The sequence below is a fragment of the Mus caroli genome, unplaced genomic scaffold, assembly GCF_978045245.1.
Source record: "Mus caroli unplaced genomic scaffold, Mus_caroli_1 scaffold_18, whole genome shotgun sequence".
NCBI classification, from domain to species: Eukaryota; Metazoa; Chordata; class Mammalia; order Rodentia; family Muridae; genus Mus; species Mus caroli.
Window position 1 is genome coordinate 46,849,204 of NW_028227273.1, and position 16,582 is coordinate 46,865,785.

Below are 16,582 nucleotides of genomic sequence, written 5' to 3' on the forward strand. Positions count from 1 at the left end.
AGCCTCTCTGCGCAGGCTGATGGCAGCGGTGGGGCCGGGACCGCAGGCACGGCCCCGGCTGCCGGTAGGGATGCCTCAGGCAGGGAAGCAGCCAGCGGAGGAGCCGACAGCAATGGCGAGATGAGCCCCGCGGAGCTTCTGCACTTCCAACAGCAACAGGTAGGAGGAGGCTGACCTCCGCAGGCCTTTATCCCACATCCTCTGGGTCACAGGGACACCACTGCTCTGTCCCCCCAGAGCAGCCTGGCTTTTCGATTCCTGAGCAGGGCCAGCCTCCAGGGACTTCCCCGTGTGTCTCCTATTCTGATGGCTAGCCTGAGCCTGAGGAGCTCTAAGTGGTACTGCGAGCCCAAGTTTATGGAGTTTGAAATAGTCCCAGCAAAGCCATAAGGACCGACAGCCGCCTTGGGCAGCAGGCTTTGAAAGTCTGTTTTGAGTGCGTGGGTGTCTTGGCTCTTGTAGGCACGTGGCTGGGAAACTGGCTGTATTAAGAAGGGTTGGGAGAGGTGCTGAGCACACTGGAATTTATTTCTTTATTTCTACTTTGAGCTATCTGCCATTCCAAGTCTGCCTAGGTCCCTGAACCATGCTGTGAAGAGGTTGAACTTACAGGCACCAGTAGCCAAAGCATCTGCAAGAAGTCCTAGGAAGGGACGGGAAAGGCCGTCCCATGAATACATGCATGCATACATACTTACTAAGATTTATTTTTATATTTTTAATTATGTGTATGTCTACATTTTGCACACAGTATGCACTGTGAGTTCAGGTGCCTGTAAAGGCCATAAGTGTCAGGTACCAAGGAGCTGGAATTATCAATGGTTATGAGCCACCTGATATAGGTGCTGGGAATCGAACTCAGGCTCTGTGGTTGAACAGTAAATATTCTTAACTGCTGAGCCACCTCTCCAGCGCTGGCTCGTATGTAAAAGCTCACAGTAGGACCCCAGTCTGTTCCCTTTCCTCTTCTATCCTATAATCTCCACCCTGAAGGGCAGGGCTCCGAGAGTTCAAGCCAGGCCTCTCTGAAGATGCAGAGGCATTAGGTGGAGAACATAGTTATAAATGAATGGAGCCACTAGGTCCCAGCTCCGCCCAGGGGTTAGGGTGGAGGGGATCATGCTTACAGAGTTCAGAAGAATCAGCCAGCCAGCCCTAGTCTTGGAGCCTTGTCTGATTTTGCCTCTTAAACTGTTGCACATCTTAGGGAAAGCAGAACAGGAGAACCCCACATGTGCCCTATACCATCCTCCTCTGCTGTGCAGCCAGGGCCTTTGTGCCTCCTCCAGCCTTCTCTCTAACCCAGGCTCCTCAACCACACCACACCACATCCCCATAATACCCAAGACTTGCACTAGAAGCAGCTTACTGGTGCTTCAACTAATCAGAGGGCTTCAAAGCAGGGACAGAAGGAACCTGTCCTCAGTCTCAGCCAGCACCTTTATTAGCCTCGGCCACTAAAATACTGACCAGAAGCCGACAGATGTGACACTTGTTCCAGTAGGTGGGAACTTAGGGTTCTGTGAGTGCTGCTTGTATATGTGTGCTCCTTGGGGGGGGGTGTCAGAGATGGATTTAGGGTGCCTGCCTTAATCACCCTCCATCTTTGTGCGGGTTTTTTTTTTTTTTTTTTTTGGTTTGTTTCTGTTTGGTTTGGTTTGAGACAAGGTCTTACTATGTAGCTATGGCTGGCCTGGAACTCAGAGATCCTGCCTCTGCTGACATTAAAGGAGTAAGCCACCACACCTGGCATCTTTTTTTGGGTGGGTGGGGTGGGGTTTCGAGACAGGGTTTCTTTGTGTAGCCCTGGCTGTCCTGGAACTCACTCTGTAGACCAGGCTGGCCTCGAACTCAGAAATCCACCTGCCTCTGCCTCCCAAGTGCTGGGATTAAAGGCGTGTGCCACCACTGCCCAGTGGCATCTTATTTTTTATGTTACATTTGTGAAAGTGTGTGTGTGTGCGCGTGTGTGTGTGTGTGTGTGTGTGCGCGCGCGCGTATATGCAATGTTCGTATGCCACTGTGCATTCATTTATGAAGCTTCCGAGAGTTCTTTTCTTCCACCATGTGTGACCGAGGATCAAAGAGTCCTCAGGGATATATGGTCTCTGGGAGTGGGTGGGCAATCTCCTCTCCCTTCTTAAGCAGTCTCTGTGGGAAGCAACCCACTGAGTCTGTGCTTTCTGATGGATGGAGCAGAGTCACCCACACACACACATACACACACACACACACACATATATACACACACAGATACACACACACATATATATACACACACACACATATATACACACGTATATGTATATGTATATGTATATGTATATGTATATGTATATGTATATGTATATGTATATGTATATGTATATGTATATGTATATGTATATGTATATGTATATGATCGCCAAACGTGGACTGGAGAGGTGAGGTGACCCAGCAGTTAACATCTGTTGCTCTTGCAGACTTAGGCTTCATTCACAGTACCGGTATGCAACTCAATTATCTCCAACTCCAGTCTCAGGGGATTTGGTGCCCTCTTCTGGCCTCTATAGGCACCTGCACTCAATATAAAATACACATAATTTAAAATAAATATTAAAAAGATGTACTCCTAGAAGTTTCCGGAGGCCACATGATTCATAGCGCTGTTTTTGGACCTCACCACATCTCTTTGCAAAGAGATCTAGGCACAATTTCAGTTGTGCCCTGTGGGTTAGAACAGCCACCTAAACTGGAAACTTTTATTAAAAATAAATAAATAAATAAATAAAACCCTTGGGGCCAGCAAATGACTCAGGCTTGTCACCCAGCCTGACAACTTGAGTTCAATCCCTAGGACCCACAAGGCAGAAGGAACGAATTGACTCTAAAAAGCTGTACCCTGCCCTCCACACGTGCACTGTGGCTCCTGTACACACATACATACTCACAAAATAAGTAAATAAATAAAATGCAATTTTCAAAAGCAAAAAAGAAAGCTTGCCACGAGTCATAAACACAGGCCTCTGGGTAACTGGGGAGATGTTTGGGTGAGAGAGACAGAACTGTCCGTACCGATCAAGTTTCTGGGCTCTGCCCTGGACAGAGGCCACGACTTCCCATCACAATTCCACGGTCCAATTGTTCCTGTTTGTCTTAAGTACCAAAGTCCTGGAAAATCCTGTATTGGCTTCTTCGCAAATAAACCAGGATGGGGATTTGGAGGCCGGCGGCAGAGGTCCGTTTTATCCATTTGGGCTTACTGTGGGCGAAGAGCCCAGGCCCAAGGAAAATATGTGAGATTTAAAAAAAAGAAAGAAAGAAAGTTTCACTGGCTCTAAAACTATGAGATTTTCAAGTAAAGTGAAACCACAGTCTGAGGGTCGTTCTCCCACTTCTGACAGACAAATGGAGGTTGTGCCCCTTCCCCCCTCCCCCACCCCCAACACAGATGTTATTATTGGTGGGGTAGGCAAGCTGGAGAAAAGGAAGTTGCTCTGTTGGGTCTTACCCGCCTTTCAGCCACAAGCAGGAAGTCTGCGGAAGACAGCTTTTGGATTCACCCTGTCGTTAAATGTCATTAAGTTACCTTGCCCTCCCTGGGGAGGGGGCCATGTCATTCCCACATCATGGAAGGCAGCACTGACAGCTTCCGGGTGCCTCCTTCAGGGCTGAGCCCTCCCTCCTGGCGGAGCCCTCCCTCCTCGTGGCTCCCACTACAGGCACCCAGTCACCTACCTGCCTGTGGAAGGAAGAACTTCTTTACACACTGTAGCTGCTAAACACATGTGTGAATGCTTGGTGAGCAAGGTCTCTCTCTCTCTCTCTCTCTCTCTCTAAAGATTTATTTATTTTATGTATACGAGTGCACGCTAGCTGTCTTCAGACACACCAGAAGAAGGCATCTGATTCCATTACAGATGGTTGTGAGCCACTATGTTGTTGCTGGAAATTGAACTCGGGACCTCTGGAAGAGCAGTCAGTGCTCTTAACCGCCAATCCATCTCTCCAGCCCTGCAAGGGTCTCTTAAACAAGAAAAAGATGCAAGATCCGTGACACGATGAGTCGTTTGCTGAGTAAGCCCAAGCCCCAGAGCCCATAGTGGAAGAAGAAAGTTATCCTCGCGCTTACAGCGTGGCACCTGCGCACCAGCTGCACGTACATACACACTAATAGTAAAAATTAATTAAAGAATGCAGAAAACAAAAGTAACTGTAAAGCCAAGTGTAGTCTCACATGCCAATAATCCCAGCACCCAGGAGGCTGAGGCCAGAGCATCTCAGGTTTAAGAACAGTCTGGGCTACTTGGCGAGACCCCGGTCAAACCTCAGTGGTCCTGGGACTCTGGAGATGGCTGAGTGGAGACAGTACATGCATGAGAACCTGAGCTTGGATCCCTGGCACCCACATACATGTTGGGTGTCATGGGACAAACCTGTAATCCCAGCATAGTGTGTTTTTGGGTGACAGAGAGAGGAGTCCCCGGATACCACTGGCCATTTAGTCTAGGTGAAACTGTAAGTCCCAGGTTCAGTGAGAGACACTGTCTCAAGAAGGTGAGGATCCATAGGGGCCTGGGGGTTGATACAATGTGAATACATTGTATACAGGTCTATCACCCTTGAAGACTAGATGGATAACATTTAAAACAGTAATGTGGTAAAGCAGTTGAGGGAGATATCCCACTGTCAGCCACTGACCTCAACACATAAACCTGCACGGCTGAGCAGGCTGGCACACACATGTAAACACACACACACACACAGAGGTGCACAAGTATCTTTGCAAAGCATAGTGGTACATGATGAAGTAGAGACACTGAATCCCTGTGTCAGAAAAAGGAGCACAGGGAGGCTCTGCCCACTGCCCTAAGAGGCCACTCTTCGTGCCTGCTTAGAGGCAGAGGCTTGACAGAATAAGTCTGCAGGTCACATTTTGTCATCTTGCCTTCCAGGGTGTCCCATCCCTGATCCCTTTTCTGTGGGTCCCTGTCTGTCTGCTGTGGGTAAACAAATCTAGTCCTGGCCTTTAAGAGTAATGAGTTGAGAGACAGCCAGACAGGGCTGTCAGACATCAGGCGGAGGCAGGACAGAGCAAACAGTGCTGAAGAGGGCAGCCACGTCACTTCAGAGCAAGAGCTGGTGCTCCGTCTCCATGCAACCACAGGCTGCGACCTTGTTTAAACAGAGGTGAAGGGGTGACCCGGCTTAGCTGCCAGGCCAGTTCTGGCTGCACGGAGTCCCTTGGTACCTCATTTCAGTATTTCCCAGAGCCTTTATTAGTAACAGAGCCACTGGCATGCCAAGCTCTGTAGTCCCTATGGGGCTCTCCTCACATCAACTGCTGTGCTCTGTGGAGACGCGATCCTGGGAAGGTGGTGTAGGAGGACCACAGACCTTTGGGATCCGTTAGCAGAAACACTAGCTCAGTTGGTAGAGCACTTGCCCTCCATACCTAGTGCCATGGGTTCGATCCTCAGCGTAAACTGCGCACGATGTCATAGGCCTATAGCACCTGTACTTGAAAGATGGAAACAGAAACCTAAGACATTCAAGGCCATCTACCACCATATTTGAGTTGCAGGTCACCCTGAACAAGTAATGGTGGAGCCTTATTTTGCCTCTGCTACTGAAAAGGCTGTGTGGAGCCACAGATGCCCTTTGGGTTTGGGCTGTGAGAGGTGTGCCCCTGGTTTTGGAAGATCTCAGGGTCTGGTCCGGGTGTGCTGGCAGCCAGCTGGACTTGGAGCCAGGCAGGCTGAACTGGCAGGGTGGGGGATTCGGAGCCTCTGGCCACACCGAGCTGAAAGGGCTGGGCCCCCAGCCCCAGCGTTCCCATTGTCCTTGGGTTGCAGGGGTGACAGGTCAGGGAGGGTCACCAGAGGGTTGCCTAGCGTCTGGGAACTCCCCCTTCAGTTGCCACAGCAACCGGGCCAAATCCCACCCTGGTCACATCCTGTGAGGGAGATTCAAAAGGGTTGGGGGGCTCCGCAAAGTAATGGGCTTTTAACTCACCCCCTCCAAAGAGAAAGAGATGGGGGGGGTTAGGGAGTCAGGGGGTTGGGGGAGGGGAGAAGAAGAATAGAAAGTCTTTTCCTCCATCTGGCCCGCTTCTGCCCAAGCTACTTAGAAGGGCTGGGTGGAAAGAAAGCTTCCAGTGGGGATCAGCCCCGCCCCAGTGCACACTGGCTGCCAACAGTTGTCTGAAGGCTTCCTGCTGGTCAGGGGCCCGTGTCTTCAGGACTCCCGGCCTCATGCTCTGGATTCCTCTGCTTCAGCTCTGGTCCCTGCAGCTAACTTCTCTTTGTCCAAATGGAGATGGAGCCCCTCCCCAGAGGAGCTGGGGCGTCCAAAGAGATACTACCCAGGGTACAGTACCCAGGGCACTCACTGTACCTCAGCTCCAAAGTCGATGGGGAAAAGGCAGAATTAGTAAGCCAAAGGTCACCCTTCTGCCAAGAGGTAGCCTGCCTCCCTTTAGGAGAAAGGAAAGGACCCAAGGCTTGGGGGAGGGACTCCCCTTTCCATGGCAGAGGATTCATCCCCACTGAGGAGGATTGAGGTGCTGGAGGAAGATTTGGGGGATCTTTTTCACCTGAAGGCAATGGGCTTAGGGTAGGGTTGGGGGGAAGTTGTATTCTAGCCACCCATAGGGCTCCCCTAAAACCTTCAGTGGGAGCTGGTGTTGCTCTGAGATGCTCTAATAGGAGCCCTGGGGGAAAGAAGGGATCTGGCAGTTTGTAGTCTAAACCCAGCCCCCTATAGAATTAGCTGGGGCCAGGCAGGGCAGAATAGACCCGCTTCCAGAGAATTCTACAGCTAAGACAGAGGGCCTGACTATGAACCACCCTCTCCACCTCTGCACTTTCGGTCCTTGATGGTGTCTGGATACCATCCCTTCAACCACTGGGAATGCCACCCTGTCTCTTGCAACACTGTAACACTATGCCAAGCTGGCTCTGGCTGTCACTGGGAGCTGAGCTCACCTGTGCTGGTGCCTACAAGGGAAGGATGGGGAAGCCTCCCAAAGACCCAAGTCCTTTCTGTACTGCAGACCCCTGGCTGCTCTTCACCTGCAGAGGCCGACCTCTGCATGAAGAGGGAGCCCTCTGTGGAGTTGGCAGGGAGACTCGGGAACTGTACCATGACATGATGTCTCCCACCCTCGTGGGCCCTGTCTATGTGAGCTTCTCTGGGTTTCATTTTAATGGTTCTAATTCGAGAATGTGCCGATGTCATTTTTACGAGGTTGGTGTAAAACAAACAAAAAAAAAAATTTACAGTCTTTTCCAAAAAGCTTGAGAGAGAGAGAAAGAGAGAGAGAGGTCTCCAAGGGAAGAAAAGTAGAATCACTTTGGGGGTTTTATAGTCTTCCCCACCACACGACTTTTGCCCCCCACACACACCACTACTACCACCACCACCACCCCCACCACCCCTGTAATTTCATCTTTACGTCTCTTCATTGGTGGACAAAGCCACTGTGTCAGTTCCTGAGGTCAGTTCCCTCCGTGGTGCCCTGCCCCCTTTCCCTGCCACCCCCTCTCATCTGTCTGAAAAGAGTTTTGAGGAATGGGTGAGCGTGTAGGAACACTTATTAGATGCCTGTTGTTTACTAGCCGGCGGAGGGGGGGGGATCGGGGGGGGGCAGGTATCACTTTCTGCTCAAAGTCTTCCAGAGGATTCCCCCATCTCCAGTGTCGAATGAGGTGACCTTCATCCGACCGGCCTGGCATGCAGGTGCGCGCCTGTAGTCCATGCGCCGAGAGGCTGAGGGAGGAAAGTCATACACTTAAGGTTAGTCCACAAATAGCAGGATTTTGTCTTAAAAAACAGAAATAGATGGGGCTAGAGAGATGGCTGAGTGTTTGAACAGCACTGACTTTCTCCTTGAGGGTTGGGGCTTGATTCTTAGCACCTACATGTCGACTCACAACTGGCTGTACTCCGATGCCCTCTTCTGACCTCTGTGGGCACCAGGCACATATGTCGTACATAGACACACATGCAGGCAAAGACAAAAAAGACCATGCACACTAAGAGAAAAGAATATTAAAGATGGGCTGGAAAGATAGATGGGGGCTGGAGAGATGGCTCAGTGGTTAAGAACACTGACTGCTCTTCCAGAGGTTCTGAGTTTAATTCTCACCAACCACATGGTGGCTCACAACCATCTGTAATGGGATCTGATGTCCTCTTCTGGTGTGTCTGAACATAGCAACAATGTACTCATATACATAAAATAAATTTTAAAAAAGAAAGGAAGGAAGGAAGAGAGGAAAGAAAGAAAGAAAGAAAGAAAGAAAGAAAGAAAGAAAGAAAGAAAGAAAGAAAGAAGAAAGGAAGGAAGGAAGGAAGGAAGGAAGGAAGGAAGGAAGGGAGGGAGGGAGAGGGGGGAAGGAAGGAAGGAAGAAAGAAAGAAAGGAAGGAAGGAAGGAAGGAAGGAAGGAAGGAAGGAAGGAAGGAAGGAAGAAAGAAGGCTCAGTGGTCAAGGGCACTGACTGCTCTTCCAGAGGTCCTAAGTTCAATTCCCAGCATCCACATGGTGACTTGTAATGGAATCCGATACCCTCTTCTTGTGTCTGAAAACATTAACAGTATAAATAAATAAATAAATCTTTTTTTAAAAAAGTTTAAAAAATAATATTAAAGACAAAAACCAACAGATCAGGGACATGACCCAGGCAAGTGAAATGCTTGGTAAACAAGCGTGAAAACCTGAGTTCTAGTCCCTGTGCCCATTTAAAAGGTCTGGAATGTACTGTAAAGGCGGAGACCGGCAGTTAGTTGGCCAGCTAGCTCAGCCAAATGGGGAAACTCGAGAGACGCTGTCTCAAAAACCAAAGGGGCGGCTATTGAGGAGGCTACGCGGTGCTGACCGTTGGCCTCCATGCGCCAGCTCGCACATGTGCGATAGGCCTCCTGCTTCGCTTTTTCTACCCCGGGGCCTTTGCACCACCTGTCTCTCAGCCTTGAACACTCTCCCTGGGAAGGATTAGGGGCCTCTGTGGCAAGGAATCTCCCTCAGAAGCCTCCCTGCAGTGCTTTATGTAGCTGGCCTTCTCAGTATAGGGCTTAGCTGCCTCAGGATTGGTTTGTCTGGTAGTTGTTCGCTCTCTAAACTAGCCAGTTAAGAGTTGTTCCTTGCCGGGCAGTGGTGGTGCACGCCTTTAATCCCAGCACTTGGGAGGCAGAGGCAAGCAGATTTCTGAGTTCGAGGCCAGCCTGGTCTACAGAGTGAGTTCCAGGACAGCCAAGGCTACACAGAGAAACCCTATCTCTAAAAAACAGAAAGAAAGAAAGAGAGAGAGAGAGAGAGAGAAGGAAGGAAGGAAGGAAGGAAGGAAGGAAGGAAGGAAGGAAGGAAGGAAGGAAGGAAGGAAGGAAAGAAAGAAAGAAAGAAAGAAAGAAAGAAAGAAAGAAAGAAAGAAAGAAAGAAAGGAAAAAGAGTTGTTTCTTGAACTTGACAGTGGCTCCTCGATTCTCGGATGTAAGACTCTGGAAAGGGGCCGGTGTATGTAGCATCCCTGGGCACCTAAATCCAGCCTGCCCCAGACACATTCATGATCAGTGCAGGACCAGTAACGTGGCTCCGGGGCTGAAGATGCTTGCCCCGAGTGCTTAGTGACCTGAATTTAATCCCTGAAGCTCACAGAACTATCAACACAGTATGGATGAGACTGAATTCCAGTTTTGTCAACTATTTCCAGAGGCACACAAAAAACTGTGGTGTTACTGGTTAGGGCCGCCCTCACCACCACCCGTGAACGTAATTTGCTAGTGTGGAGTCTCCCATCCCCCGTGGCAGGCTCTCAGTTCCTTTTCCCTGCAGAGCCCAGCTTTAGATCTAGTGGATGCTGGCCCTGCTTAAACCACTGTGTCTCTGGGTTAGGCCTGAGCCCCTTTCTGGGCTCTCCATGTTCTTTGTTGACCTATCTGACATTCCTTTACTGATAGGACATTCAGACCAATCACGGGGTCATAACCAACCATTTGGACCGCACTTGGCTCGATGCCCTCCAACACTCAAGGCTGCCAGGCAGAGGATAAGCAATGTACTCTTCCAGCATAGCCCTGAGTGCACATGGAGGGGTGGAGAGGGGCCAACACAAACTGGGGTCCTCAGCCTGGCAAAAGGCTCTGAGCATCCCTGTGCCCATCTTCAGCTGCATAGCCTCAGCCCAGAGGTAGGAGAGCCCTCTTTCCTGAGACTCCTTCTTCTTTTTACTTTTGTTTTATCTAAGTTGGTGTTTTGCCTGCATGGGTGAGGACGTTGGATCTACTGGAACAGGGGTTACAGACAGTTGTGAGCCACCATAGGGGTGCTGGGAATTGAACCCTGGTCCTCTGGAAGAGCAGCTAGTGCTCTTAACCTCTGAGCCATCTCTCTGGGCCCCAAGACTTTTTCTTTTTAATGCAGCCAACCCTGTTCTCAGCTCGCAGCTTCGGCCTCTGTTCCGGACGCTTGCTGGATGCTCTCTGATTCCATCCACCTGCCATAGACACTTGTGGGGATCCTGCTGATGACTTGCGGGCGCAAGAGGGGAGCTCAGCTCCCTTCAGGAGTTCTCAAGCTTGAGGAGGGATAGGAGAAGGGTGTGAACCAAACCTTCATTCAGGTGATACCATGCAGTAACCACAAGTACTCAGTGGACGCTTGGTGATAATGACAATACTTTGGTTCTGCGTGCCAGGTGCTGAGCTAAGTCCTTCATGTATGTTGTCCCATGTGTTTCTACACAGGACCCATGTGAAGGGCAGTTAGAGCTCACTCTGGCTTTTCAGAGGAACAGACTGAGGGTCAGGCTTTGCTAAGGTCGCTCAGCATAAAGGGGGAGGGGAGAGGTCTCTGTCTCATCCCTTTTGCCAGAGTCTGTGTGCTGAGCGAACAATACAGCTCTCCCCTAAAAGAGGATAGCCTTGACCCACAAAACATAGCATAGTGTGTGTTGGCTTTTTGTTTAGTTTTGGGTTTTTTGGTTTTGAGATGAGGTCTCTTGTAGCTCAGGCTAGCCTCAAGTGGCACATGCCTTTAATCCCAGCACTCGGGAGGCAGAGGCAGGCGGATTTCTGAGTTCGAGGCCAGCCTGGTCTACAGAGTGAGTTCCAGGACAGCCCAGGGCTATACAGAGAAACCCTGTCTTGAAAAATAAAAACAAAAACAAATACAAAAACAAAAACTATATATTTAAGAATGGCCCTGAACTAACTTACTTACTCACTCTTTCTTTCTTTCTTTCTTTCTTTCTTTCTTTCTTTCTTTCTTTCTTTCTTTCTTCTCCTCCTCCTCCCACCTCTTTTTTGGTTTTGGTTTGGGCTGGAATTCTCTCTGTAGACCACGCTAGCCTCTGAACTCAGAGATCCACCTGCCACTGCCTCCCGAGTGCCGATATTAGATGTGCGCACCATCGCCACCGCTGCCAACGCCACCTGCATGGCCCCAAACTTTTAATCCTTGTGCCTCTACCTCCCGAGCTGAGATTACAGGCACTTGCCACCTAGATTGGTTTTGTGTGAGCTGGAGCAGAAACAGGTTTCATCCTGTCTCATGACAACAGCTTTGTGCATTCAAGTCAAACAGTCTAGTACTTTAAGTGTGGACGGTATACAGTATGTATGGTAAGCTGCATCCCCAGCCCGCGTTTGCTTTTCGGTTCGAAGACTGGGAAGAGAAAAAGGAGGCTGGGGGAGGGGGTTGCTCCCTAATTTTCAGCCTCCTCAACCCTCCTTTATTATCCCTCAAGGTTTCCCTGATGACGAACACCTTTAACCCCAGAGCTCAGGACTCAGAGGCAGCCAGGTCTCTGAGTTTGAGGCCAGCCTGGTCTACACAAGGCGCTCCAGGGCAGCCAAGACTTCATAGTGAGACCCTGTCTCAAATAAACAGAAACACAACCAAAAAGATTTCCCTGGTGGCTTGTCCTGTGTTGGGCATCTGAACAGCTTTCCTTCTCGGGGGCCATGCTTAGGAAACTTGGTCCCCTTGCCTGTTCAGAGTACTAGAAGCCTAGACCTCATAATTTTGCTTACAGCCTTGGGACCCCTTCATGAGGCCCTGTTACCTTGGGCCTTTCTCCTTGTCTTTAAAGTGAACATGGATGGTTTGTTTGTTTGAGTGATCTATCTTCATACACACCCAGAAGAGGGGATCAGATCCCATTACAGATGGTTGTGAGCCACCATGTGGTTGCTGGGAATTGAACTCAGGACCTCTGGAAGAGCAGTCAGTGCTCTTAACCACTGAGCCATCTCTCTGTCCCCTAAAGTGAACATGGTTACACCTGCCTGTTCTAGCTTACTTCGAGGGGTGGAGGGTGCTCCGACCGAGTTCTTTTAGTGTCCACAAATGTATTTTGGCACTGGCTCAGTGGGCCTACCCTGACGTTCTCCAGAACTTGGAGACCACAAGGCTTGCCGTTGAACTGGGATCAGCCTGGGCCAGCCTTCCACACTTAGCCTGGATCCCATGGACTGTGTGTGCAGGGATAATGACTTCTGTGCTGGGATGGGAAGCTCACAGCTGCTGACAATATCAGTGCAATTAAGGAGCTCGTGGCCCATGAGGTGACTTAGTCGGTAAAGGGCTTGCTGTGTAAACCCGACCGTCTGAGATCAGACCATAGAATCCATGTAAAGGAGAAAGAGGAAAACAGACTTCACGAAGTTATTCTCTGATCCCTACATGCATACGCATGCACATATATGCGCACACACTTACATGTATGCACATGTGCACACACATGCAGGCACACATGCACATATACATGCACATACACACACAAACACACAATGGTGGCTCCAGTCTGGTCAGCATCATTAAAATAGGTGAGCCTGGCTGTGAGTTCAGGACCTGTTGCTTCCATATCTCAGAGACTGCCGGTCCGGTGGTTCATTCAGCCCTCAGTGGCGGGGCAGGAAAGACCTTGACACTTGGCGCTTCACACTGATGGGTAAATGAAACTCAAATGAAGCTCCAATGTCTTAGACCTGCCTTAGATCCATTAGGCAAGCAGTGTACAAAAAGGCAGCTCGGGTTGGGGCATGCCCAAGGCTCCCAGAGCACTGTCTTCAGTCAGGGCCTAGGTGTGCGGACAGCAAAACCCATGGCATAAAATAGAGCCCAGAACAGCAGTCATTGTCCACTGTGTGACAGGCCATGGCCATCCAAGAAGGGGAGCTTAGGCCACAGCCCTGGGATCTGCCAACACACACCACTGTATTCTTTTTTTTTTTTTTTTTTTTTTTTTGGTTTTTCGAGACAGGGTTTCTCTGTATAGCCCTGGCTGTCCTGGAACTCACTTTGTAGACCAGGCTGGCCTCAAACTCAAAAATCCGCCTGCCTCTGCCTCCCAAGTGCTGGGATTAAAGGCGTGCGCCACCACACCCGGCTACAGTGTATTCTTTAGGTGGTAATAGGTTCCTGTTGGGTCAAGGCTGACTCTAGGCAAGCATGAGAAAAGAACTTAGTTTGTCCACCATCAGCTCCCCACCACCAAGGGCAAGACCTGCGTGTGGTGGGAAGAGGAGGGTGAGTTAGTGAGTGAATGAATGAGTGGGTGGCTGGCTGGGGTGCCTGGAGACACAGCGCCCAGCTTCTGGTGTCTCTGCATCCTTCTCCAGCCTCTCCTCTTGCCTCCCCAGCACAGTTCAGCTTTCTGCCTGCCATGGTACTTACTTCCAGTCCCCTCTGCCTCTGCCACATGCCACTTCCTGTGTGCTATCACTGCCGTAGGAACACCTCTCTTTCTCCTCCTTGTCCCCTGAGGAGCTTGACTCCTCCAGGACTCCAAGACTTCTCTGGATGGCCTGCTCAGAGCTCCACAGCACATGAGGTCCTTATATGTGGGGACGGGAGCCCCTACCACCTAACCTGCCCTAGCACACAGTAGGTACTTCATGCTAATGAAGGTGGGGAAGAGAAGAGCGGCAAGGAGCAGAGCAGTCTGTCAGTTGAGTGGAAAAAATCTGGCCCAAGTGGGAGATGCTGAGGGCGGGGTGGGAGGAGGGAAAGGGAGCTTATGAGGGGCGAGCGGAGGGCCTGCTGACTACATTGCCCCCACCCTGTAAATCTTGTAATTTCATGCTCCAGGGAACCACAGAGTAAGAGAGTGGGTAAGGAATGAACTGAACTCCCCGGCTACTCTGCAACCCCAGAGACTGGGCAGGCTCTCCCCTCTCACCCCCACTCCATCCTCAGAAATGCCTCTGTTGCTATTCCCCCATCATCGGGGATTTGTCCCCTTCCCACTGACCAGTGTCTCTTTTGAATCACCTGTGATGATCAGCTCTGGGGTCAACCCCCACCCCCCCAACCTCGTCTCTCACCCTGGCTGTCTTTTTCCTGCTCTTTCCAGCTTTAGAGAGCAAGAAGCATTATGTAAGGTTAGACCTGGAGGCCAGTGAAAGCTAGGCAGCAGAGGCCAGAAGACCTTCCTGAGGGGTCCTAGGCCACCTCCTCGCCTTTCCCCGCCAGATTTTCTTCCTATCATCTCAGAGTCTCTGGACCTAGGAAGGTCAGATCTCTGCTTTCTAAAGAAAACCTTTTGGGAGAGGCAGTGTTCTGTTCTGACTCCACCTGGAAGTCTGGAACATTTGGGGCAGGGAAGAGCTGGGGTGGTCAGGGTCCAGGGCTGGCAAGGAGCACATGTTCCCATAGATACACCAGTGAGTATTTAGATAGTATCCGAAGGTAAACTAGGCTGAAACCCCAGGAAGCCATGCCAGTCAACACTGGGAAGGGCCACGCAGGTGGATTGTATATAAATAGTTACCCTGGGTACACAGTGGGTGCTCAGAGGGTGTTTGCCGAGCTGTGAGTGTCTACCACACACATCCCTGGTACTGCAGGAGCTGGAGGCGTGGCTCACTGGGAGAGCACTTGCCGAAGGATTTGTCCGGAGGCCCTGAGCCTGATCAAATGGGGGAAGCATTGGAAAGAGGGTGCAGGAGAAAGGAAAGAGGAGTTTTATCCTAAAAGATTCTGGGGTAGAAGAGTGGGGCCCACGTGCAAACGAAGCAGGTGTGAGTGGCAGTGAGAGAGACAGCCACAAGTTGGGCACCTTCGGCTAACAAGTGTGGGCTGATGGGAGCGGCTAAGTAGGGAGCCACCTGGGAATTACCAAGAAGAAAAGGGTACAGATGTCCCGAATGCCAACGAGGCGGCAGCGGCGGCGGCAGGCATTGGTCTTTTAATCCCTCTGAGTGATCCTGAAGTGGGTAGTGTCCCAGTTTTGCGGATAAAGAGAGGGATAAAGAGATGTAACCGCTGAGACATGGGATGACTTACCCAAGGTCACAGCCAGAGAACTACATTACATACAGAGCTGGGACTGCTTCCCATATCCGCCTGGTGCCAGAGCTCTGCCTCCAGGGCCTCTCTAGAAGGGCTTTAAGGAACCTGGAGCTGACTAGACAGGTCTCCACTGTCACCACCTCCACCTCCGGGTCTTAGGGACAAGGTCATGGGTGGACCCATATTCCTGGGTCTCCTTGACCCTTCAGTCTCAGACCAGACTTACCACTCCCCACCTATCCCTAGCTGCACCCCCCACCCCCTCCCCCACCCCCCCACACACACTCCACATCCGATTCCTGTCATTCCCTTGGCCCTGTCCTTTGTCACTGTGGCCACCAAGCCCAGGCACCCATGTGACTAATCATTTAGACACAGCCTTCAAATATGATTTCCTTGGGGCCAATGACCCTTCCCCTCCACCCACCTGTGCGCCCTAGCCCTCCCGAGCTGCACCACCAGTCCCGCTCTGCTTACTCCCATAGCTCCTTGATTGACACCTGGACCCCTCCCCTCCTTAAATCAGACTTCCTGGACTGATCTTGGGACCAGCTACTTACTTAACCTCCTAGGGACTTAGCTGCCTCCTCTGGATGAGGAAGCAGATAAGCTACCTCCCAGCTTTATAAAGGAAGATCGAGAGCTTGCCCGCAGGCCTGAGTGATGGCAGTGGATTTCTGAGTTCAAGGCCAGCCTGGTCTCGAACATAGTGAGTTCCAGAGAGCAGCCATGGCCTCTCTAAAAAATAAATAAATAAATAGCTGAATAGCTAGAGAGAGAGAGAGAGAGAGAGAGAGAGAGAGAGAGAGAGAGAGAGAGAGAGAGAGAGATCTGTAGCCGCTCAGCAAGAAGCAGCTGCTATCCAACCCTTTTACCTGGAGTCCTTTTGACCCTTGACCCTTTCATCTGTTGTCTTAATTGAAAAACCAATGGATTCTCTGAGTTCTTGAAGGCTGCGCTGTGATCCTGTTCTCAGTGACTCCTACCTCCATCCTCACCCCGAGGTCATGTGGACTTGTGATCCTCACTACCCTCCACCTCCCCCCCCTTACTGCTCGACCCCCTCCACCCCATCCCCATCCCTACCCCCCACCCCACCCCCACTTCCGTGTACTCATCCCGGATCCCAGCCCCTTCTGAAGGCACTGCTGGGGCCTCTCACTGACTCAGCCCCTTGTCTTACAGGCTCTCCAGGTGGCCCGGCAGTTCCTGTTGCAGCAAGCCTCCAGCCTGAACTCCCCGGGGAACAATGACAGTAAACAGTCGGCCTCTGCGGTGCAGGTGAGCAGGGGGGACCCACCCATACTAGGC

At 50.9% G+C, this 16,582-nt stretch overlaps 1 protein-coding gene across 5 annotated transcripts in view; it reads left to right on the plus strand.

Moving 5' to 3' along the window:
* Foxp4 (forkhead box P4) overlaps positions 1–16,582 on the plus strand; it is a 57,146-nt gene that overhangs the window by 20,142 nt on the left and 20,422 nt on the right. For all 5 annotated transcript variants that reach the window (XM_021186185.3, XM_021186187.3, XM_021186186.3 and 2 more), the window contains exons 2-3: positions 1–159; positions 16,457–16,552. The exon at positions 1–159 is cut by the window's left edge and continues 80 nt beyond it. In XM_021186185.3, coding sequence (XP_021041844.1) covers positions 1–159; positions 16,457–16,552 — 255 coding nt within the window. The remainder of the gene's footprint in view (positions 160–16,456; positions 16,553–16,582) is intronic.